Raw genomic sequence first — 25,289 nt, 5'->3', positions numbered from 1 at the left:
TCCTTATGTACAGGATTCGTTACATTCGAGATTTGAAAGGTTCGAGATATTCGATAACCTTTTTGGTTTTGGATTGAAAGAAATTTTGCATTCTTTCCATCCCTACTTAATAGCTTTTTTGCAAGTCATTTTAGGATTTTTGGTGCTTTTAAATGCGATATGGTTCCTAAACACAAGATGGTAAACTTCCTTTTGTGAATGTGAATGGAAAAATCATGCAACTTCCTTTATAAACAGGTAAGCGCATGGAACTGAGGAGATGGATCAGGGGGTGACTAAAAAGGTATAAAAACTTAGTCTGTGCTTGGCCATGCTTATTAACTATTAGCCCTTGATGATGTCTACATGGATGAAACCAGTTGGGAACACTTAAACAAGCCATGGAGGCCACTTGGTCAGTGAGAACAGGTGACAGGGGATCCCGCATGTGTGCTGCATGTCGGAGTCGGAGGCAAGGTCATCTTTATTCCCACACACTTGCTTGTATACATCTTAGTGGGGCATACTGTGATTTATGAGGAGTGTATGACTTTATTTATGTTTACAATAAACTTTTAAACTAAAGGTAATGCACCATTTAAGCATATTTTTTGCATTTCTATGGACCACCAGCTGCTCACTGTCCAGTCTCTAAGCCATTATTGACCATAAAAGCTTTGGATTTGAACATGAGTGATATCTGACATGTGAGGTCTTACAATCTGGTGAGTGACAGTTTGAGTGTGGTGAAGTGATGGCATCTATGTGGAACTGAATTGGAAATAGAATTTAAGCAACGCAAGAGCTGTTTATTGTTCAATAATCTATCTAGTGTGGATAGTATGTATATAAACACTGAACATACATATTTTCTTACCATACTTTTCCAGCTTTTCAGCAATATGTCTGACATCAAGATTCAATTGGCTTTCTAAATAGTTTTGTAGGAAAGGATTCAGCAATAGTATCTAGAAAAGAAAGATATTTGAAATTAGAAAGTAGTAAACTACAAAATGTAATAAAATCCCGTTTTGTCCATTCTATCTACCTCCAATACAAAGTCGGTTATGATTATAAACCTAATATAATAGTGTCTAAGGGCCTGACGCACTAAAGTACAGTAAAGTTGCCATGCACATGGAGTGCATGACAATTTTACCTTTACTAGCACAGGGGGAGCACAGGTCAGTAACCTATTAGCATTACCGCGATAATGCATGCCATGCTATGGTAATGTACGTTACTACAACCTGGTAACGTGGATGGCATTAATGCAACTTTATGGTACTTTAGTGAATCAGGTTTTAAGATCTTGGAAAATATCAAGCTACATTGGAACACCAAAGCTACCTTATGTATTGTGCGCTAGACCTGCTTACATTGAACTTTAATGTTCGGTTCACCTTATAAGCTAAAATAGTCAGTTTCATGGAGCAGTCCACAATGGACCAACAAATATATCAGCTGATTCTATGTTAAAGATAGCATCCATTCAGGTGTGTTGAAATGTCTGTTCTGTCAATAATAGCAATGCTATTACAACATGTCCGATTTAATGGACATGTCACTCTGAATAGGTGTTTTGTCAGGTAATCCATTCCGTGGACAGTGACTGCATATGCTCTATCACCATTTATCATGACAGTGAAACATGTGAACCCAGCATAAGGCAAAATGTTTACATACCTGAAAAGTGGGGTCTCGGAGAAGCTGGTTGCTGCTCTTTAAAACCGCAGATGTAGTAAGCCAAACATCTGAAAACTTTCTAAGTTTTTCCAAGGTAATAAATGTGTGATTCGCCTAATTATTAAAAAAATGCACACATTACCGTATTAAGTTATTTTACATTTACAATTCTATGGCTTTAGTTGTATTTACATCTATTTATTACCTTCAAATAAACACTTAATTACTTGTTATGCTCTTCACTGTCAACATATTTTGTATGATTTGCAGGCACTATTAAGAGATGCAAATGATATACTTCCAAGTATTGCAATCCAAAAGTATGACATGGGAGGAGAAACACCCAGATTAAGCAAGATCATATTTTGAAAGGAGGCAAATATACCATACAATGGTAGGGGAAATTAGATTGTGGTGGTTGATTAGCAATTCAATGTTAGGACAGAATGGAAGGTGGTTAAGGAAGTTTGAAGAGGTGGGTTTTAGGAGTCCATTTGAATCTGATTAAGGTAGAAGCAAGTAATTTAAAGAGGAACTATAAGTGAAAAAAACTCACTGCCAGCTTATAACTTATGCCTACTTCTAGGATTTCTGGCATTAACATCCAGCATTTCCTGGTATTTCACCTTTAAGGTACAAGCCACACCATCTCATGACGTTGGTCTGCATTTGTATAAGTTAAGGCTTGGGTGCTTAGCCTTCTGGGTAGTGATGACATTTTGGTAATGTTCATAGCGTGGAGCTATCATTAGTTTATGCACAAAAACAAGCTTACATCCTGTTGATTTAATCTACTTGAGCATTTCCTGGTGACTTTAGGCATACTGTCTTAGACCTCATCTTGAAAAAAGCATGTGCACTTATATAATCTGCCTCCTTTACAGGGATTCAACCCCATGTCATCCTGTAAGAAAGTCACACACACACACACACACACACACACACCTCTCTCCCAGATTCCGTTGGTACCTCTTTGGCACAAGGATTTGTTTTTGCATAAAGAATTTTTTTTTATAAACATTTGAAATTTTTTATCAATAAGTTTCACAAGACCATAATGGACTTGTTTACAAGCTGATACCTACTTATCCCTTCACTACATCTGAACGACATATCACTGCTGGGTGGGGGGGGGGAGGGGGAGCAATGGCACAGTGTACAATGGAGTTGTTTCAGATGGGCCGGATAAAGAGTTCAGTTTAGCATGTGTACAAGGCTTACGGAGCTTATGAAGCTTCTTGATTAGATCGCCATCAACACCAGACCAAGAGATAAACCGCATGCACAGCAGAAGAATGATGTGTAAAAATAATGTAACAGGCTTGGATTGAGAGGCTGGCTGCTGACAGAGAGGCCATGAGAAGAACAGGGAGTGAAGTTAAAACTCATGGAAAGTTGAAGTGCCAGAAAAGTAAGCATATTACTATTATGGATATAGTAAATAGGTAATGTATTGAGGAAAAAAAGAGTGACGTTTAATGCTGTTTACTTACTCTGTAAATGATCTGTCTAGTTTCTGGGACATCTGGTGTATACAATATCTTCCCATGCAATAGAGGCTTTAAGAATGTCCACTTAATAGCACCGTTTGATGATTGAAGAATATCTTGGTAGAATTTTAAACAAAATGGAGCTAAACGAAGATTAAAATATGCTTGAATGATTAATAAACTAGCATGACTACATACATATAGTGGTTCAGCAATACCTATAGTGATTCAGCAAAGATACTGTATGTGCCCGAATATATACTGTATACTCATGTAAAGGATAAGAGATTAGGTATACATGTATTATCAAGACTGGTATATTCTGCCTGCATGTTGCATAAGGTCTAACATACAATAAAATCAAGAGTTGATAAAAAATATAGTCCACTATTAGTTTTCATTTAACAAAGATGACCCAAAATTTCACCAAAAGGTAAAATCTGTTTTCCAAATGATAGTCTCTGTTTTAACAGGAATGTAAAGTTCAATCTCATGTTATGGCAGTCACTGAAACAAGACCTTAAAAATCTGTTTAAATGGTACTCTAGGTTATTAGCAAGCAATATGTTATGTTTTCAAAAAAATGTGGGTGCACAGAGTCAGCAGGGAAGAGTATTAATTTCCTAGAAGTTTGCCTGTCAATACCATCCTACTGCTGGCTGCTTAAAAAGTCCCCTACCCCTGTTACACATTTCAACAGAAGAAAGAAATGCAACATCATTTAACTTTTTTTATTTCTGAACCCATTTTTGGATCAGCTTGTGCTGCAATTTCATTGCTTACTTCTATGCAATATAAGGGACAGAGTAAATTGTCCATTCAAAGTATATACACTTACTTTACTCCTTCTACTACATAGATTTGGTAAGATTGTTCAATCAAGATTGTATCATTAGTGGGCACCTTAACTGAGAGGGACCATAAGTGGCCACAAATATCAAAACCTCAGAGCAAATCCATTGTTCTATGACTAAAGGTGCCTATTAACATTATATTCCCGCGGAAGAGATGTCCCGAACGGTTCACACGTGAACTTATTCGCGCGAACAATGCAGGTTTGCGTTCGCATCGGATCGCGAACTTTATGCGGGTTTGACACAGTCAGCAGACACATGGCAGCCAATCAGGCTGCACTCCCTCCTGGAGCCCCCCCCCATAAATAAGGCAGCAGCGTCAGTCATTTTCTCACTCTGTTTGCTGCTGTATTAGTGAGAGAAGGGAGAGAGGTTGCTGCAGAGATAGGAAAAGCTTAGTTAGGCTCTTGTTAGCTTGCTCCTTGCTGATATTTGTTGCTGAAAAGCACCACCAAAACAGCTCTTTTGAGAGCTAATGTTCATGTGATGTGTTGTTGTTTTTTTTGCGTGGCCCACTGACACTGCATATAGAGCCCTGTCTGTCGCAGCTGGCCCTTGCTAATTGCTATACTGTGCCAGGCCCAGCACATTCAGTGCATCCATTTTCACTGCACCTGCACTGCATACATTTCAGTACTGTCATTGAGAACCTCAGACCAACCATATGGGCTTGAAAACCACCATCGCCTGCACTCTCGCCATGGTGCGCACCAGTCCAGCACGGGCATCACTACACAAACAGCTGTTTGAGGTGCATTATACAGTGAGTTTGGTCTGTCGGTGTGAAGCAGTACACTAATTATACTCCCTGGTCCATGTATACACATGCAAGATGTTTTCAAGCACTTTAGGCCTCCAATTTAGGAATGCAATGTGATTTCTGCCCTTTAGGGATTATAACCCTGCTGTGCGTCAAATCCGTAATTTTCCTCGGGACTTTGGCATGTATCCCACTCCACCATGCCCCCCTCCAGGTGTTAGACCCCTTGAAACATCTTTTCCATCACTTTTGTGGCCAGAATTAGTGTTTGTAGTTTTGAAAGTTCTCCTGCCCATTGAAGTCTATTGTGGTTCGCAATGTTCGCCGGTTTGCAAACTTTTTTGCGAACCAAAATCCGTGGGTTCTCGACATCTCTATCCAACGGCCGAATAATCATTTTCACATCACTGCTGTAATTGTTTGGAAATGATTGGTTGTGCCCATTATAGATAAATTCCTGCTAACCAATTCGAGCTCATGGTATGGACAAGAGTTTTGGGGGTGAGGGGCAGGTTTTGCTGCCCTCTTTGAAGAGTTAAAACATCTGATTATATTGGTCTTTATCCCATTGACAAAGTTCATCTAAAACTGGAACTTGGGGAATGTTTTTCCAATTAGGAAACAGCAACAAAATTTCTAACACTTCTGTACTCTATTCAAAATTAAAATATATACTTTTTTTTGTTAGAGTTATGCTTTAAATATATCAGTTATCAATTCTACATCCATGTATCAATTTAATAAAAACTGGTGTACACAAATGGGTATACATACAAAGCAAGTTAAGCAGCTTGAAAATATATCTTTCCAGCACAATCTTTTATCTTCAAGAATGTATCCTCCTTCACATCTGACACTGATACATAGGTTATATTTATAGACTATACACATAATAGTGTGAAGTACTTGTGTCTCATTCCCTGCCCCAGCAACAGAACCAACAGATAACATTTCTTCATTGTATGGATTCGACTGACATTTTAGCACATAATCTTTTATTCTAAGCATTGTAATAAATCACAACCAGGAAAAGCTGTTACCTTTATATGTGTAATGCCAAATGGAACACCAACAACAAGAAATACTGACAATTTTTATGCAAGAAAACAAAACATCCACAAGAATTAGAGTAGACATACATATTTTCTATTCTGTATATGATGTAGAGCCCTACTGTCTTGGATACAGAAATTATTTGATTGGCTGCAATTCAAATGTGCCATTAGTTTCAGTTGACTAGGGTTATTTACAGTCACTGAGTACTTTATTTAGGGGGACCATGGTACTAGTGGTCTGCCGAAATTTCGCATAGAAATTCGAAATTACGCATTGTAATCGTAATGCGAAATTTCAGAGAAAATCTTAATTAATTTCGTATATAATAGTAATATTTCATCATTATGTGTAAATTTTCATGAAATTTCACATAATTTTGTGCCGACTTTAGTGGTTAAAAGCAAAGTCCCCAGTCAATGCTATTGCTACCAATTGCTACATATGTTAAGCAGAATAGTGGGTACAAGTCAAAAAAAATAATTTTTCAAAAAGACTTTGCAGTTTTTGAGGAAATCAATTTTAAAAATGCAAAAAAAATACATGTTTTTTTAAGCTGTACTTTTTCTGACTTGTACCCACTATTCTCCTTAACATATTGTAACGGAATCACCAATAATATAGGTATGACTAACCTCTGGACACCTAATGAGTAATGTGATTGATGAACTGTAGGCTATCTCCCGAGGAGCGGGATATATAAGTGACTCGGCCAAGAGCCACCTGAGGGGCAGGTGGCCCTGGGCAGTGCAGAAATTATCTCTTAGATAGTGAGGACCTGGTAACCAGGGATAACAGTATTAGATGGTGAACTGTACTGCAGCCAAAGGAGGTGACCACTGGCTGCTAACAGACCGGACTCTCTGAGGTGCGGGAGTCCTGGTTGCAGCTGACACCTGGTGGAATGGTGTCACTGCTAATTCTGATCAACTGAACACTCAGGGAGAGTGACAGCTAGGATAGTCGGGCAGGCCAGGTTGGCAACACCCGAGCAGTTAAGTACAGAGACAGAAGACTGATTCGGTAACCGGGTACAGGCAGGGTCTGACAACAGATAGACAGATATGCAGAGGTACCGAATCAGAAAGCAAGAGAAAGGTCGACAGAGCAAATAGTCGTAACATATAAATATAACAGTGTCCTAGACTGGGATGTGAGCTCCTTGATCTCGACACCCAGGAACTAGTCTAAAGTATAACTCAGCAATGACACAGTATTCCTAAGCTTGGGTGTGAGGTCCGTGGTCTCAACACCCTGGAACTGGTCTAAAGTATAACACAGCAATGACACAGTATCCCTAAGCTTGGGTGTGAGGTCCGTGGTCTCGACACCCTGGAACTGGTCTAAGGTATAACACAGTGATGTCACAATATTCCTAAGCTTGGGTATGAGGTCCGTGGTCTCAACACCCTGGAACTGTTCTAACATATAACACAATAGTAATCTGGCTCAGTGTGAATCCCCAGGTCCTCCTGGTTCTAACACACTGTGGCATCTGACTGGTCTGAGTGCTCACACTTAAGTATTCGCAACGGCAGACAACCAGCAACTGACAGGCAAGAAGTATATATAGAGCAGCGCTCCTCAGCGCCGCCCAGCCCCACTCAGCCAATCATCTGCTGCGCTGGGATCAGCTGATTGCCCTGATCAGCTGATCCCTCTCCTATTGGCATAAAGGGTCTGCCTCCCAGCGCGCGCGCGTAGCTCTCCATCTGTGTGCACTACTAGGCTCAGACACACCAGACGCATGCTGCTGTGCGGAAACCGCCTGTATGAACGCGGAGACAGCCGCCCCGCTGCCAGACCGCGCGGCGGTGTCTCCGCAATCCTTTACACATATGTAGCAATTTTGGTGTAAATAGCATGTATGGGGGCTTTGCTATTCGCTGCCAAAGTCAGCATGAAATTATGCAAAAATTACCTGAAATTTTACGCAAAATTACGAATGACAATATACAAAATCAATTGAATTTACAAATTGTAATTACGTATAGGTGTAATTGCGAACATTTACGTGAAATTTAATGTAATCGTAATTAGCTGGTTACGATCATCACTACATGGTACCATTTTGTAGGATTTCCATAAATTTGGGTGCCCATTATCATCAGAAACTTGAGTACCACATACGCACCATTATAAATAGCGGCTATATTGTGAAATTTGGGTGCCTGAAAAAAAGCAAATTTCACACTAAGTGTGGCTGATAAATAGCAAATTTCACACTACAGCCGCTATTTATAATCAAATCTATGGCGACACCCAAAAATTTTCATAATATTAGCTGGGGGGGTCAGTTGTGTATGGGGAGCAATTAAAGTTAGATGTGGAAAGGTGTATTTTTAAGTGTTAGGCATGGGGGAACGGTCAAGGACAGGCATGAAGGGGGGGGGGGGTTAAGGGTCAGGTATGGGAGGATTAAAGTTAGGCTTGGGAGTTGTTTTTAAGGGTTATTTTTTATGTGTTAAGCCTGGGGGGGGGTTAAGGTTAGGCATCCATAAGGGAGAGTTCTGCGTGAGAGTAGTGTTAGGTTAAGTTGTAGTAACATACAGTATCTGTATGAGATGCAATTGTTTTATCTATACTCTTATTCCAGTTCCTGCATACTTATTTTATCTCATGCAATTACAGCAGATGATCTGTATCATAAGCCTAGAGATTCTAGGATGCACTGTTAGTTCTCACTGTGGTTCCTCACAAGGCTCTAAAATCAGGGCGAGAGGCAACTGGGTAAAAGTATTGTTTCCTTGGTACACTCTCTATTTTTGTACTGCAGAAGAATGATTTTAGGGGGACTTGAGTGCTCTTGAAAGAAATTATAAAATATTAGTAGACCTAGCTCGTTTAAAAATGGGCTCTAGGTCTATGGCAACCGCGCCCGGCGCGCCCGGCGCGCCCGGCGCAGGCGCGCACCCGCCCACCTCGCTCGCCCGCACCCGCCCACCTCGCTCGCCTGTCCAGCTCCCTGGTCCCAGCTGTCAGATACTGCGCACATGCGCAGTAACAAAAATCCTGGGACACATGGACAAAACTGCTGGACGCAGCAACAGTTTGCTTTTATTAGGTAGGATGTTCACTACACAATTACTTTATATAAAACTTAGAATATCTAGGGTAAAGTCAAGTTAACTTTTATTTTCATATATTAATTTACTTTTATTTCCATATATTATGAATAGCTGTTAATTAAATCTGCTTACTTGAATTTTCAGGAATTCCATACTTTTTCGTATCCAAGCCCATTGTGTCTGAGATTTGAATCTTGTTAACAAACATGGCAGTGTCACTGAAGAATAATGTCCCTTCTTTACAAATATAGGAAGCGAGTGTTTGAAGGTAAGCCAAGGCAGGCTGTTCAGACTGTACTCCAAAGACCTGGAAATGGTTTATAGTATAATAGTATAACTCATTCAAGCATTTAAACTATATCTGAAATATAAATATTCAAAATTGAAAAAAAAAATGTACAACAAATGGGGAAAATAAAAGGATCATATATCTGAAAAATAAACATACTTCCCAACTTTCTGAGATAAAAAAAAGAGGGACGCCTTAAGAGGAACTGTCGCGAAAATCTTAAATTTTAAAACACATACAAATAAGAAGTGCATTTCTCCCAGAGCGAAATGAGCCATAAATTACTTTTCCCCTATGTTGCTGTCACTTAAAGTAGGCTGTAGAAATCTGACGTTACCGACATTTTGAGCTAGTCCATCTCTTCATGGGGGATTCTCAGCATGGCCTTTATTCTTTATAAAGACATTCTCTGAAAATTATTAATACAAAGATGCTGGCCAGCCTCCCTGCTCGCTGCACACTATTTTGGCAGTTGGACGAAGCAACTGCCATTCACCAAGTGCTTTTAAAAATAAAGAAAACCCTAAGAACCCCTCTATAAGAAAATGGGTTAATCCAAAATCTGTCGGTAATGTCAGATTTCAACTACCTACTGTAAGTGACAGCAACATAGGAGAAAAGTAATTTATGGCTCATTTTACTCTGGGAGGAATGTACTTCTTATTTGTATGCGTTTTAAATTTTAAGATTTTCGCGACAGTTCCTCTTTAAGACTTGCCTCTGTCACACCTTCAGACATACCACTGCCAAACCCCTAGTCATGCATACCACAAAGAATCCATAAGAAAAAGATGTAGTTTTATAATTCATACCACACTGGTCCTTTCTATTATCATTAGGTTTCCTTAATATTGACATTTGGTAGCAAAAAATGCATCAATTTAGAGGATGGAAATACAGTTTAGAGTCAAACACATTTTAAGTTAAAAAAATACATAGATTTATATAGATCTGTACATCAGCCCTGAAAGAGGGACAAACAGGGAAGAAAGAGGGACAGAGGGACTGTCCCTCCAAAAGAGGGACAATTGAGACCAGTGAATATAAATCTGAATAAATATAATTTTCACCATGGGGGTAGTGTGCTATTTTATAAGATTTTAAAAATGATAGCAATGCTATTGAATATAAAGCCAGATGCCAGTTTAAAATAGTCTTTACAAAGGAGTCTGCATCGGATAATATTTCATGATCTACAAAGGCATAATGGGGGCTAGAATGGGCCCATATCGGCTCCTGATGTAGTAGATATAATATTACTACTGTCAAACTATGAGTCTGGACAAAAGACCATCAGCTTTTAGCAAGACAGACAGAGCCGGATTTGTACTCTTTACTGCCCAAGGGTACTGTCACCAGCCTCCCCCCTTCAGTATAGGTAGCGAGATGACCCTTCCCTCCAGTATAGGTAGTCCGATGACCCCCCCCCCCCCCCAGTATAGGTAGCCAGATGACCCCTCCCCCTTTCCCTCCAGTATAGGTAGCCAGATGACTCCCTCAATCCCTCCCCCCCCCTTCCAGTATACATAGTTACCTGGCCTTCAAACCACAGCAGCTATCAGTGTCACTCATGTCTTCTCTTATCTCCAATGCAGAAGCTTCCTCTTCCTTTCCATTTAGAATACTGCCCACATTCATAGCGGCTAGAGATGGCCTGAACGGTTTGCCGGTGAACGGTTCCCGGCGAACTTCGGTGGTTCGTTCGCGGAGAACCGCAAACTTTTCCGGAAGTTCAATTTGCCCCCATAGTGCATCATGAGGGTCAACTTTGACCCTCTACATCACAGTCAGCAGGCACATTGTAGCCAATCAGGCTACACTCCCTCCTGGAGCCCCACCCCCCCCTTATAAAAGGCAGGTAGCATCAGTCATTGGACTCACTCGTGTGCCTGCAGTAATTAGAGAAGGGAGAGCTGCTGTGCAGAGACCTATAGGGAAAGCATAGTTAGGCTTCTTAGCTTGCTCCTTGTGACAGATGCACATTGTAATACCCATCACTGCATATACCTACCTGTTGTGTTCAGTGCACCCCTCTACCTACGTGAGTGCACTCAGTGTGATATACCACTCCGTGCATACCTGTTAACTGCACCTGTGTGACTGCACATTGTATTAGTCAAGTCAGTGCATCCCTTTCACTTCATCCCCCCCAATATGGACAAAACAAAAGGCAGAGGCAGGCCACCTGGCAGGTCTGTTTGAGGTCGCGCTGTCGTGATTTTTTGTGGCTCTCGACCAAAGTACAGTGTTCAGAAGAAGGCACGTGCCATCAACCCCCAATATTGTCAGGACGTAGTTGACTATTTAACACAGAACACCTCATCTTTCTCAGCTTCCGCACGGAAGCGTGACATATTTTCCTCCTCCTGCTCTGATTCTGGCAACCCACTTAACACTCAGTCGGCCACCACCACCAAAGTGCCATCACCCCAGGACTCAGCGGTGTGGAAATTTTTTTGTGTGTCTGCCAGATGAGAGCAATGCCATCTGTACTCTCTGCCACTGAAAATTGAACCTTATGAAGGCACATGATTACAAAGCACAAACTGCAATGGGATGACCACCTGAGGAAAAGCAGCACACAAAAGCAAAGCCACACACCGCAGTGGAAGATACCAGGCCGCATTTTTTTCTCAAAAAAGGCGATACCTAAACTGTTCCGTGATGTTGAAAGGCAAGTGGTGACATCTCTGGCACACAGCGTTGGGTCAAGGGTCCATCTGACCACGCATGCCTGGTCTGCAAAGCATGCTCAGGCCTGCCCGAAGACTAAGTCAGTCCCCACACACAGCATCTCTGCCTGCACGCCGTGTGACTGCCTGCCCCAAGACTAAGTCGCTCCCCACACAGCATCTTTGCTCGCAGGCCGCTTGACTGCCTTCTCCGCGACCACCAACAGGGTCCAGGACTCCAGGTGGATTCCTGAATTTTTAGGTGCGTGTACATGCCTGCCTAATTTTTCTGGCTGCACTGCAGCTGCAACAACAAAACAAAAGGCATGTACATGTGCCAATTCTCCTTCATGATTATTACCTTGCTGCGGTAAAGGGGCTTGCGTGTCACAATGAAACAATGACCGCCGGCTATATGAGTGTCTCGGGGGGGGGGGGGGGGGATAACTGACGATAACAAGGTCGCTGCTTCACTGTGGACAGATCAAATTTGATCAGCTGGACAGTAGTGTTGGGCGAACAGTGTTCGCCACTTTTCGGGTTCTGCAGAACATCACCCTGTTCGGGTGATGTTCGAGTTCGGCCGAACACCTGATGGTGTTCGGCCAAACCGTTCGGCCACATGGCCGAACTAAGAGCGCATGGCCGAATGTTCCCCGAATGTTCGGCTAGCGCTGTGATTGGCCGAACGGGTCACGTGGTTCGGACCCGAACGCGCTCTGATTGGCCGAACTGTCACGTGGTTCGGGTAAATAAATACCCGAACCACATCATATCTCCGCCATTTGCCTGTGGGTTTAGCTTTGGGTAGGCAGGCAGGGTAGTTCGCGCTCCAGCCACGCTAGCCAGGGTCCCCCCAGTCATTGTGTCGCTGCTGGGAATAGTAGTACACCGCTCGCTCAGCCACACTATATAGCATTCTGTTTACTGCCACTCTGTGTACCTCGCTCAGCCACACTATATAGCATTCTGTTTACTGCCACTCTGTGTCTGCTGGGAATAGTAGTACACCGCTCACCCGCCACTGTATAGCATTGTGCTCTGTGTCGCTGCTGGGAATAGTGGTACACCGCTCACCCGCCACTGTATAGCATTGTGCTCTGTGTCGCTGCTGGGAATAGTGGTACACCGCTCAGCCACACTATATAGCATTCTGTTTACTGTTCTGTGTCTGCTGGGAATAGTAGTACACCGCTCGCTCAGCCACACTATATAGCATTCTGTTTACTGCCACTCTGTGTACCTCGCTCAGCCACACTATATAGCATTCTGTTTACTGCCACTCTGTGTCTGCTGGGAATAGTAGTACACCGCTCACCCGCCACTGTATAGCATTGTGCTCTGTGTCGCTGCTGGGAATAGTGGTACACCGCTCACCCGCCACTGTATAGCATTGTGCTCTGTGTCGCTGTTGGGAATAGTGGTACACCGCTCAGCCACACTATATAGCATTCTGTTTACTGTTCTGTGTCTGCTGGGAATAGTAGTACACCGCTCGCTCAGCCACACTATATAGCATAGCATTCTGTTTACTGCCACTCTGTGTACCTCGCTCAGCCACACTATATAGCATTCTGTTTACTGCCACTCTGTGTCTGCTGGGAATAGTAGTACACTGCTCGCTCAGCCACACTATATAGCATTCTGTTTACTGCCACTCTGTGTACCTCGCTCAGCCACACTATTTAGCATTCTGTTTACTGCCACTCTGTGTCTGCTGGGAATAGTAGTACACCGCTCGCTCAGCCACACTATATAGCATTGTGTTTACTGCCACTCTGTGTACCTCGCTCAGCCACACTATATAGCATTCTGTTTACTGCCACTCTGTGTCTGCTGGGAATAGTAGTACACCGCTCGCTCAGCCACACTATATAGCATTGTGTTTACTGCCACTCTGTGTACCTCGCTCAGCCACACTATATAGCATTCTGTTTACTGCCACTCTGTGTACCTCGCTCAGCCACACTATATAGCATTCTGTTTAATGCCACTCTGTGTCTGCTGGGAACAGTAGTACACCGCTCGCTCAGCCACACTATATAGCATTCTGTTTACTGCCACTCTGTGTACCTTGCTCAGCCACACTATATAGCATTGTGTTTACTGCCACTCTGTGTCTGCTGGGAATAGTAGTACACTGCTCGCTCAGCCACACTATATAGCATTGTGTTTACTGCCACTCTGTGTACCTTGCTCAGCCACACTATATAGCATTGTGTTTACTGCCACTCTGTGTCTGCTGGGAACAGTAGTACACCGCACACCCGCCACTGTATAGCATTGTGCTCTGTGTCGCTGCTGGGAATAGTGGTACACCGCTCACCCGCCACTGTATAGCATTGTGCTCTGTGTCGCTGCTGGGAATAGTGGTACACCGCTCACCCACCACTGTATAGCATTTCTGTACTGCCACTATACTGCTGCCAGTCAGCGTGTACTTTAAGGATAAGTGAAATGAGGAAGAAATCCGGTGAAAGAGGGAGGGGCAAGGGAAGAGGTGTTTCCCCTGACGGTTCACGTACAGGCCACAGGGGAGCACCCAAGAAAACCCACTCAATACCGCCCATGTTGTCCAGGACAACAACCCTCACAAATCCAAAAGAACAGGACCAGATAATTACTTGGATGACCTCTCAAGCGTCCAGCAGTGGGTTAAGCAGCACCAGCACATCACGCACGAGGTCCGAGTCCTCAGCCAGTTACAAGGAGCCAGTGGGCACAAAGCTGACACAACCGGCAGCGACACCACGCACACAACTGCCAGATAACCAGTCCGATGAATTACCTCAGGACACAATGGGGTATTCGCAGGAGCTATTCCCAGCCCAACAAACTTCCACCTTTCAAAGGTCAATGGAGGAACAGCCAGAAATGTTGTGCCCGGATTCACAACCATTAACTGTGGGAAGTGCACCGCGCACTGAAATACAAGGCGAGTCCGAGGAGGACTCGGAAACCCAAATCCCAGAGCAAGTTGGGCAGGAGGGGTTGCAATTGCAGGAGGTCGGCCGACAAGATCTGGAAGACGACGTTGGAGTGAGCTGCGCAGAGGTTGTTCTGGGGAGCTCTACTCCATGGCGACGGCCCCCCACAATGACATATGACGAGTTTCAGGAGATGGAAGAGGAGGGTATGGACAATGTGGACAGAGACCCAGATTTTGTTTGTGAACGAGAACATCGCCGTCGTAGCAGCAGCACAGATGAGTCTGTTGAAGAACCCACTGCTGCACGAGTTTGCCTTGTGCCACAAGGTAGGCGGCGCGCAATTTCAGGCACCACAAGCGTGGAAGTTCAAGTGAGAGGCAAAAGAGGCGCAAACAGAAATCGCCAGCAAGGCAGGTGCTCCAAAGTCTGGGCTTTCTTTGAAGACTGCACTGAGGATGGTACTATGGCGATTTGCAAGGTGTGCAAGACCCGCCTGAGCAGGGGGAAAAGTATTAACAACCTCTCCACCACCAGCATGAGCCGCCACATTGTATCCAAACATCCCACTCTGTGGGCAAACGCGGCAGGACAGGGTACCAGCAACACTGCCTCCCTTGGGGTCACCAGACTCACCACCAGACCCGCCTCAGCAGCAGCAGCAGTAGCCCAGCCATTGCGTGGTTCACAACATTCACAAACATCAGACGCTGACACTGTCACTTTCCGGAGTAGTGCTCTTGAGGTCTCCCAGTGTTCATCAAACACAACAACCAACAGCCCTTCAGTGTGCAGCCCTACGATTCAGTTGTCTGTCTCGGAGATGTTTGAGCGCAAGAGGAAATTGCAAGCAAATGACCCCCGGGCCGTGGCAGTAACAGCCAGCATAGCCAAGCTTCTGGCCTGCGAAATGCTGCCTTATCGAGTGGTGGAGACAAACAGCTTCAAGGGCATGATGTCAGTGGCCATTCCACTTTACGTGGTTCCCAGCCGCTACCACTTTGCGTGCTCTGCAGTGCCTGAGTTGCATGAGCACGTGGTCAGCAAAATAACACGAAGCTTGAAGAATGCCATTGCCTGCAAGGTTCACCTCACCACTGACACCTGGACGAGTGCGTTCGGCCAGGGTGGATACATCTCCCTTACCGCGCACTGAGTGAACCTTGTGGAGCCTGGCAACGATTCCTCACCTGCTACGGCGCGGGTGTTGCCCACGCCGCAAACAGCTGCACCACCATCCCTCCCACTGGATAACAACAGCAGCACCTACCTCTCTGACTCCTTCTCCTCCAACGCATCTCAAAGCTGTACCTCATCCGGAAACGCTAACCCAGCAGCAGTGGGATCGTGGAAGCAGTGCAGCACAGCTGTTGGCATGCGTCAGCAAGCGTTGCTGAAGCTGATCTGCCTTGGGGATAAACAGCACACAGGGGAGGAAATTTGGAGGGGAATAAAGGAACAGACGGATTTGTGGCTGGACCCCCCCTGACCTGAAACCGGGCATGGTTGTGTGTGATAATGGGAGTAATCTCATTCGCGCTTTAAGGTTGGCTAAGCTGACACACATCCCTTGCCTGGCGCACGTGATGAACCTGATGAACCTAGTAGTTCAGCGGTTCCTGAGGACATACCCAGGCGTGGCCGATCTTCTGTTGAAGGTGCGACGAGTGGCCAAACATTGCAGAAATTCCAGTACTGCTTCGGGGGCATTTGCCAAGATGCAGGAGCGCTTCAATCTCCCCCACCATCGCTTGCTGTGTGATGTCCCTACGCGCTGGAATTCTACGCTGCACATGCTAGCCCGCTTTTGCGAGCAGAAGAGTGCAGTGGTCCAGTACATGACGGCGCAGTACCGAGGCGCATCCGGACAGCTGCCAAGCTTCTGTGGATCCGATTGGGCCAACATGTTGGACCTCTGCCAAGTCCTCCAAAATTTTGAGCAATCCACGTTGCTTGTGAGCAGTGACAACTCTTCAGTCAGCATTACCATACCACTGCTGTGTTTACTGAAGAGGTCAATGTTGAAAATCAAGGAAACAGCTGTCATGATGCAACTGGGGGAATCTGAAGGAGAAAACGATCAGCGTGATGGTACCAACATCAGGCCATCCGCATCAGGAAACGCTGGCCCCAGCAGCTATGACGACGAAGAAGAGGAGGAGGAACAGCTGGAGTTGGAGCAGGAATTTCCTGCCACCACTGACGAGGGCCAGAGTGGTGCACGTTGGACTTCCACAATTCAGCGCGAATGGTCAGCAGAAGCAGACCAGGAAGAAGGTGACGACTATGATGCATCACAACAACTATCACAACGCTCACAAGAGGATGATAAGGATTCTGGCAGGACTCTGGCACACATGGCTCAATTCATGCTAGACTGCATTGAACGCGACCCACGCATTGTGCGCATTCTGGACAACACCAATTACTGGGTTTATACCCTTCTGGATCCACGGTACAAACACAATGTTCCAAAACTGCTTGAAGAAAGAGTCAGACAGGTCAAAATGGAAGAATACCAGCAGGCCCTTGTGGAGACTTTAGAGAGGAGATTGACATCCTCCCCCTCCTCTAGCCAGTTGTACGCCGACAGACTGACTTCCGCAAACCCAGGACGACCAGGAGGGCAGCAAACAACACAAGCCGCAGCTAGTGCCCAAAAGGGAATGGTATCGGCAGTGTCCTTGGAGTGGGAAAATTTTATGACACCCATGCAGCAGCAGCCCACAGAACAGCAAGCGTGCAGATCCACCTCCAACACCGATCGCCTGGAGAAGATGGTCAAGGACTACATGTCAGATGGCGTAGCTGTGTTGAACAATCCATCTGCACCCTTCAACTATTGGGTATCGAAGCTAGACACCTGGCACGAACTGGGCAATGTACGCAATAGAGGTGCTGGCTTGCCCGGCAGCCAGCGTTATGTCGGAACGCTGTTTCAGTGCTGCCGGAGGCATCGTCACAGATCGGCGTATCCGCCTCTCCACAGAAAATGCAGACCGTCTGACTCAAATTAAAATGAATCAATCCTGGATTGGAAACGACTACGCAACACTCTTGGACCCCAACCAAGTAACATGAACAATGACCATCTGTGATGGGTTAGCGTTTCCGGACCCTGTTTATTGAACCTCTCATCTTTATTACATGTATGACTGCATGGCGGCAAAAAGCATTGCTATATCCGCACGCTATTTGTCCTCATGCAAGGCCTGGGATGCTGTGTCTCAAAAAGCGTGGCCTTCTCCTCCTGCGCCTCCTCCTGTTCCAACACGTGTGCTGCTGCTGCTGCTGGGTTAGCGTTTCCGGTCCCTGTTTATTGAACCTCTCATCTTTATTACATTTATGACTGCATGGCGGCAAAAAGCATTGCTATATCCGCACGCTATTTGTCCTCATGCAAGGCCTGGGATGCTGTGTCTCAAAAAGCATGGCCTTCTCCTCCTGCGCCTCCTCCTGTTCCATCACGTGTGCTGCTGCTGCTGCTGCTGGGTTAGCGTTTCCGGTCCCTGTTTATTGAACCTCTCATCTTTATTACATTTATGACTGCATGGCGGAAAAAAGCATTGCTATATCCGCACGCTATTTGTCCTCATGCAAGGCCTGGGATGTTGTGTCTCAAAAAGCATGGCCTTCTCCTCCTGCGGCTCCTCCTGTTCCCTCACGTGTGCTGCTGCTGCTGCTGCTGGGTTAGCGTTTCCGGTCCCTGTTTATTGAACCTCTCATCTTTATTACATTTATGACTGCATGGCGGAAAAAAGCATTGCTATATCCGCACGCTATTTGTCCTCATGCAAGGCCTGGGATTCTGTGTCTCAAAAAGCGTGGCCTTCTCCTCCTGCGCCTCCTCCTGTTCCATCACGTGTGCTGCTGCTGCTGCTGCTGCTGGGTTAGCGTTTCCGGTCCCTGTTTATTGAACCTCTCATCTTTATTACATTTATGACTGCATGGCGGCAAAAAGCATTGCTATCCGCACGCTTCTTGTCCTCATGCAAGGCCTGGGTTGTGTCTCAAAGCGTGGCCTTCTCCTCCTGCGCCGCCCTCCTCCTGTTCCATCACGTGTGCTGCTGCTGGGTTAGCGTTACCGGTCCCTTTTCCTGGAACCTCTTCTCTGTATTACATTTATGACTGCATGGCGACAAAAAGCATGTTACCTGTGCAAAGAAACATGACATTTTCCGCATTTAAAAGACAGTTTTTCCTTTGAAACTTTACAATCAATTTTCTCAAAAACTATAAGCTCTTTTTCAAATATTTTTTTCCTCTTGTACCCACTCCCAAGGTGCACATACCCTGCAAATTTGGAGTATGTAGCATGTAAGGAAGCTTTACAAAGCACGAAAGTTCGGGTCCCCATTGACTTCCATTATGTTCGGAGTTCGGCGCGAACACCCGAACATCGCGGCGATGTTCGGCGAACGTTCGCGAACCCAAATATCTAGGTGTTCGCCCAACACTACTGGACAGTCACTGTTCTGTCATTAAGCTACCTCAGCCCGGCGACCATATGGGCTGGAAAGCCGCCATCCCCTGCACTTTCGTCATGGTGCGCACCAGTCCAGCACTACACAAACAGCTGTTTGCAGTCACTGCATACGCATAGGTTTCCCTGCATCTGTGACTGCACATTGCATTATACCTGACAGTCAGTGCATACCTTTCACTTGAATGGATGGCAGACTTGCCCTCCATAACAGATTCTCGTTAAAGGTATTAAAGTTGATTCATCTCATATACAGCAGGGCCTCGAAAGTCCTCCTGTATTGTTATTTTTGTCACTACCTCAGGACTTGCATGCCATGCCTTCTGCCTTCCTTGGATGTGTGGTGGTGGTAGCCGTTTCTTAGGCTCCCATTCCGGACCGGAATTGAACCAGGATTCCCCGGCCATTACCCATGGTCACCATGCTACTGAGAAAGTACCATTGAAAGTTTCACACAGTTGAATGAATGGCAGACTTGCCTTCCATAACACATTCTTGGCAAATGCTTTCGATTTGATTTGTCTTGCGCTGGGTCAAGGGTCCATCTGACAACAGATGCCTGGTCTGCAAAGCACGGTCAGGGCAGGTACATTACTTATATAGGATGTGTGGTGGTAGCCGGTTCTCAGGCTCCCACCGAGGACCGGAATCAAACCGATTTCCCGGCCATTACCCTTGGTCACAATAACAGACTTGCCTTCCATAACAGATTCTCTTTACAGGTACTGAAAAGCCAGCAGAAAATGTAATTTAAAAAAAATAAATGTAAGCTTTAACAATGGTAGAGAAAGAACCATTGAAAGTTGATAAGGCAGTCAGACATTACCTGATATCACTGAGGAAGAGCAATCTCGCCATGGTGCGCACCAGTCCAGCACGGCCGTCACTACACTGTTTGCGGTGCGTTACACAGTGAGTTTGGTGTGTCAGTGTGAAGCAGTACTCTAATTACACTCCCTGATTTATGTATACACATGCAAGATGTTTTAAAGCACTTTAGACCTGCAATTTAGCATTCAATGTGATTTCTGGCCTTAAAACCCTGCTTTGCGTCAAATCCAGATTTTTCCCTGGGACTTTTGGCGTCTATCCCACTCATCCATGCAAAAACTCAGATCTTAGACCCCTTGAAACATCTTTTCCATCACTTGTGTGGCCAGCATAAGTGTTTCTAGTTTTCAAAGTTCGCCTCCCCATTGAACTCTATTGCGGTTCGCGAAAGTTCGCGCAAAATGAACTTTTGCAGAAGTTCGCGTTCACGGTCCGCAAACCAAAAATCGGAGGTTCGGGACACTTCTAATAGCTGCTGGCCACAATGCAAATGTGCACAGAGAGCAAGGTGGCTGCTGCAAAGACAGCTAGCAGTACTGCAGTCAGGCGCTTGCCTAATCTCCCTGCATTGCAGCATTTGTAAGCTTGAAAATGCACCAGTTTAGCTTGCTGCTTTGGTGCCCTTGCTCCTGTGGTGCCCTTGCTCCTGTGGTGCCCTAGGCCATGGCCTAGGTGGCCTTGGCCTAAATATGGCCCTGAAGACAGATAATAGGAAACCTCTAACGCCAGCCAGTTCAGTAAGTATAAATTATGCACAAAGTAAATAGTATCAAGTCAAAGGAAATTGTGCTGCTAATGATCTTTTAAGGTTCGGCTTTGTGATAACCCTCAAATGCTCCCCAACACGTACCATAATACTCTATTTTTGGTTTTCCAACATATTTCAAGGATATCGAACACTGAAGCGTTTATACCACCCCTGTGCTTCTGCAGTTCAGAAAGATTTGAACCGCATCCAGACCACGCTGATTAAGATCTTAGTCCTGTTTGGCACCTATTGTCTCTAGCAGGGTGTAGATTTTTATCATCTCTGGCGCATGCTCCTGCCACTACCCACCATTGCGCCTCTCTCACCGCTGCAGCCCCCTTGCTGGCAGAGCTCCCTGATCACCATTGGCTCACATTAATCACAGGGTCAGGAGCCAATACAATTGTCTCCTGACTGGCTCAGGGAGCTCAGTCATCATAGCAACGGCAGAGTGAGGGGGCTACAGCAATGGTTGAACGGTGGTATAGGTGGGTCCATGCGGTGTGTTGTCGGTAAGTCCCATTTTTTTAAACCAGAACCTAAACTGAGAGGGATATCCTTTTAAACAATACCAGTTGCCTGACTCTCCTGTTCACTTCTGACTAGACAGTATTTTTTGGATGATTACGTGTGATGACATCATCAACATCATTATTTTTACAGGATTTTTGTAAGGTACTTACTATGGTGATTATTGTGAAATCTTGCATTAACTGCACCTAATGGAATGCTGAATAAATGTTTGATTAAACTCGATGTATTAACTTTCCTTTGGCTTGATACCATATACTTTGCGCATAATTTATAATACCTGAAAAAATTATCAATATCATTGAAGCATTGCATCTCCAGGCTTGGAACTCTTAGGGCCGAAGCAATTATAAGTGTGATAAAATAGTTACTGCATATGAGTCTCCTATCACCCTGCGTAGCACATCTCACTGACTACCGTATATACTCATATACAAGCTGAATTTTTTACCCCCAAAAAAGTGGTCTCGGCGTGTATACAAGTCATCTACTTTGAGTGGCTATTTCTGTGTGGGAAAGGAGCTCCTCCACTTTCAGTGGTGATGCGGGATGCAGTCCTGGCGTCTCGGATGGAAGGAGAATGTGAGGCAGAGCGGGGTGTCCGGTATTAGTGGAAAACGGGATCGGGGAGCAGGACCAGATGCCAGCAAAGCGTCACAGGTGCTCCTGTCACAAGCGGGCATTCAGCCACATGCGTGTCCCCTTTTCCCTGCACGGCGGTGGCCAGAATGTGTTATGGATTCGGGCATCCGATGCTGCCAGTGACATGTCTGGAGTGACAGAGTCCGTGCTGAATCACCAGAACATTGATCAGGGATTCCCTCTTTGTCCTGCACTTGCTGTGTTTCATATAGATGACATGTTTCATATAGATGATGCCATCTAGTGGCGTCTTTAGACAGCAAGTGCAGGATGGAAGAGTGAATCCTCGATCATTGTGCTGGTGATTCAGCGAGGGCTCTGTCATTCCAGACATGTCACTGCCAGCACCGGTGCCTGGATCCATAACACATTCTGGCCACCACTGTGCAGGAAAAGCGGGACACGCGAGTGAAAGTGGAGGAGCACCTGTCCTGCTTTGCTGGCATCTGATCATGCCTTCCGATTCTGCCTTCCAGTAATGCTGGACACTCAGCTCTGCCCCACATTCTGCTGCAGGCACTCTCCTGCCATCCAGGACGGCAGGTTTCTTCAATTGATCCAGACTTCCCCAAAGCACAGTGTAAGGATCTGCTCAGCTGTCTGCACGGGCAGACAGCTGTTTGGCCATTCTTTAGGTCTGAGTTCTGCAAGTCTCTGGAAAAGAGCTAGCTAGCTGCCTCCTTTGAAGGCTTGCAGTATAAATACCATGTTCTCCCACCTTGCTGGTCATTATGGTTTGTTCCTGCGAACTCACCTGGAGTGTCAGCCTTGCTTGTTTGCTAAAGATTATCTTAGAGTAATTCTTTGGGACTGCACTAGGCATCCCTTTCAGTGCAGTCAGGTTGTATTATCTGTTTGCCTTGTACTGTCTCTCTGTTGCGATTGTCCTGTCGCCAGCGGCGGTCGTCAGGAAATCATTCTATCTGTCTGGGAGTGTAGGCCAGAGCTGCGGTTGCTGCTGGCTACTCCATCTGTCTGGATTGGTCGCCCTAGTGGTAGTGGCAGTACCTCCTTCTGCATTCTGCCTTGGGGGTGCTAGCCAGAGCAGCGGTTGCTACTGCTAGCCCCATCTGTCTGTGTGTTTGGATCGCATCCGCGCTAGTGGTAGCAGTGGTGGTTCATTCTGTGTTCTGTCTGGGAGTGTAGGCCAGAGCTGCGGTCGCTGCTGGCTACTCCTTCACTCTGTCTTGTCTGGTATGAACGCTTGCTGTTAGCTCGGTGAGGTAACCGTTTAGCAAGCGTTTGCGTTCTCTATTTCGTGTTCGTGTTGTATTGGTTAGTTAGGGTGGCACGCTTATCACTGGGTGCCTAACGCGCGGTGATCGTGTCTAAAACGCGTTCGCTGTTGCGAATGAGTGCGGTGTTCGCGTTTAGCTAGCGTTTGTTATTTTCCTTGATGTTCTTATTGTTGTTGCTTGCTGTGCCTTTTGCTACTCTAGTGCTCTGTCCTGCTCAGTCTTGTGTCTGTTGGCAATCGCCAGTCTAGCGATCACATTCATATTTTGTTTCTGCTGATGTGTGTTCACCGTCGCTGGGTGGCAACTAGATTGGTGGACACACATTTATTCTGTCTCTGTGCTCTTTCTTTATACTTGTGCTCTGTCTAGTTCGATCTTGTGTCACTATTGGCAATCACCACTCTAGCGATTGCATTCCCACTTCATTCCCGTTGTTGTGTGTTCACCGTCGCTGGGTGGCGACTAGTTTGGTGGACACACATACATTCTGTCTCTGTGTTCTCTCTCTCTTTAAGGGCGATCTTGCCCTGCATTACTTCTACTCGTACAATTCCCATCTGGCGTCTGTGGCAGTGCAGAGGCTGTGTTCGTCTGCACTCCACAGCTCCATCTGCCGGTGGGAATCTCCCTTTACAGATGCATAGCACCATAGCTGGGTACTCTCAATTTACATGCTTGTGGAGGATTTCCGTAGTGTCTGCGCACATCCTGTGCGCTGACCACAGAAATAAACCCGCAATCGTTACACACAGGTACCAAAATCTGATGATTAAAATATATGCCTACTGCACATTTGGCTGTGGGAAGGAGGACTACCTAACACCTTGGTGCACATTTGGTTATGGAAAGGGAGGCCACCTCATGCTGGGAGCACATCACACTATTTATACTGGGGGGCTTATATGCGAGTCAATGACTTTTTCCTGATTTCTAATGTAAAAGTTGTGGGGTCAGCATATATGCGGGTCGGCTTATATGCAAGTATATATGGTAATTCATTTCTTGTCTGTGCAAATTTCAATCTACCTGGCGCACTAAACTAATTTTACTGAGCATTAGAAATGTTTTTCTAGGTAAATTGCTGAGTGTTTTTGCTGAGCTGTCTTCACCTACACACACCACTACATGTTACAATTTGGTATACATATATATGTCTTTTAACATTTCTTATAAAAGTATGGAATCAGAACTTATCTGGTTTCCTTTGGGCACACGTTCGTGCTTTGCATTCCCGTTATGCTCTTCATCTGAGCTCTATACCTGTGATACTACTCTTATGTTTTGTCCCTGGTTTATCTGTCTGGTTGATTGATCTCCTGTGTATGACGCTTTGCTTGTTCCTGACCTCGAGTTTGCCTGATCCCTGGATTCACAATAACCTGGCTCCTGTATATTTACCTTGGCTGAATTCCTTGACTCTGTTTGGTTCTCAGGTATTTTATTGGTTCTGATGACCTCTGATCCCATATCTTAAATTCTAATTCTTGGGGGCAACCAAAGTCAGGTAGATTCATTCAGTCTCCCATTCTAGCGGGGGCTTGACTATATGATGATGATCGTCGTGAAGATTGGGGTATAGGATCTGAAAGGAAACTAGTGATTGCCTGGAATCCTTACAGACACTCTACATAACTAGGTCTGTGAAGTTAATACAAATATCATCCGACTCCAACTCCTGAGTTTATGATTACACCGACTCCGACTCCTCAACTCTGACTCCTCTGATTTTTGTATAACAATCTTGTTAATTGAAATATGTAACAAAAAGCATTTAATCACTGCAAAAGCTTAGGAATTTTAATGCAATATTAAGATGGCATCTGATTTTGGGAGCAAAAAGTTCCTGGCCAGAAAGCTGACCATCCCAGCCTGTTATTGCCAACGTGAATGCCCATTTGGTTCATTTTCTAAAGGAATATAGGTAATTGATCTAGGAATGAGTGTAGGTCATAAAGTAAAACAGTAAGGAAAAAAGATAAGACTGGGTTGCTGGGATGCTGGGAAATGTGAAGGAGCTAAAAGATGGCAAAATAATAAA

General features: G+C 45.2%; 1 protein-coding gene across 3 annotated transcripts in view; it reads right to left on the bottom strand.

Moving 5' to 3' along the window:
- ABCA13 (ATP binding cassette subfamily A member 13) overlaps positions 1-25,289 on the bottom strand; it is a 770,386-nt gene that overhangs the window by 429,715 nt on the left and 315,382 nt on the right. For all 3 annotated transcript variants that reach the window (XM_068236514.1, XM_068236515.1, XM_068236516.1), the window contains exons 25-28: positions 9,023-9,197; positions 3,159-3,298; positions 1,666-1,779; positions 857-947 (exon numbers count right to left, since the gene is read on the bottom strand). In XM_068236514.1, the coding sequence (XP_068092615.1) occupies positions 857-947; positions 1,666-1,779; positions 3,159-3,298; positions 9,023-9,197 (520 nt within the window). The remainder of the gene's footprint in view (positions 1-856; positions 948-1,665; positions 1,780-3,158; positions 3,299-9,022; positions 9,198-25,289) is intronic.

The sequence above is a fragment of the Hyperolius riggenbachi genome, chromosome 5 (assembly GCF_040937935.1).
Source record: "Hyperolius riggenbachi isolate aHypRig1 chromosome 5, aHypRig1.pri, whole genome shotgun sequence".
Lineage (NCBI taxonomy): Eukaryota > Metazoa > Chordata > Amphibia > Anura > Hyperoliidae > Hyperolius > Hyperolius riggenbachi.
This window is presented reverse-complemented; position numbering and strand designations above follow the sequence as displayed.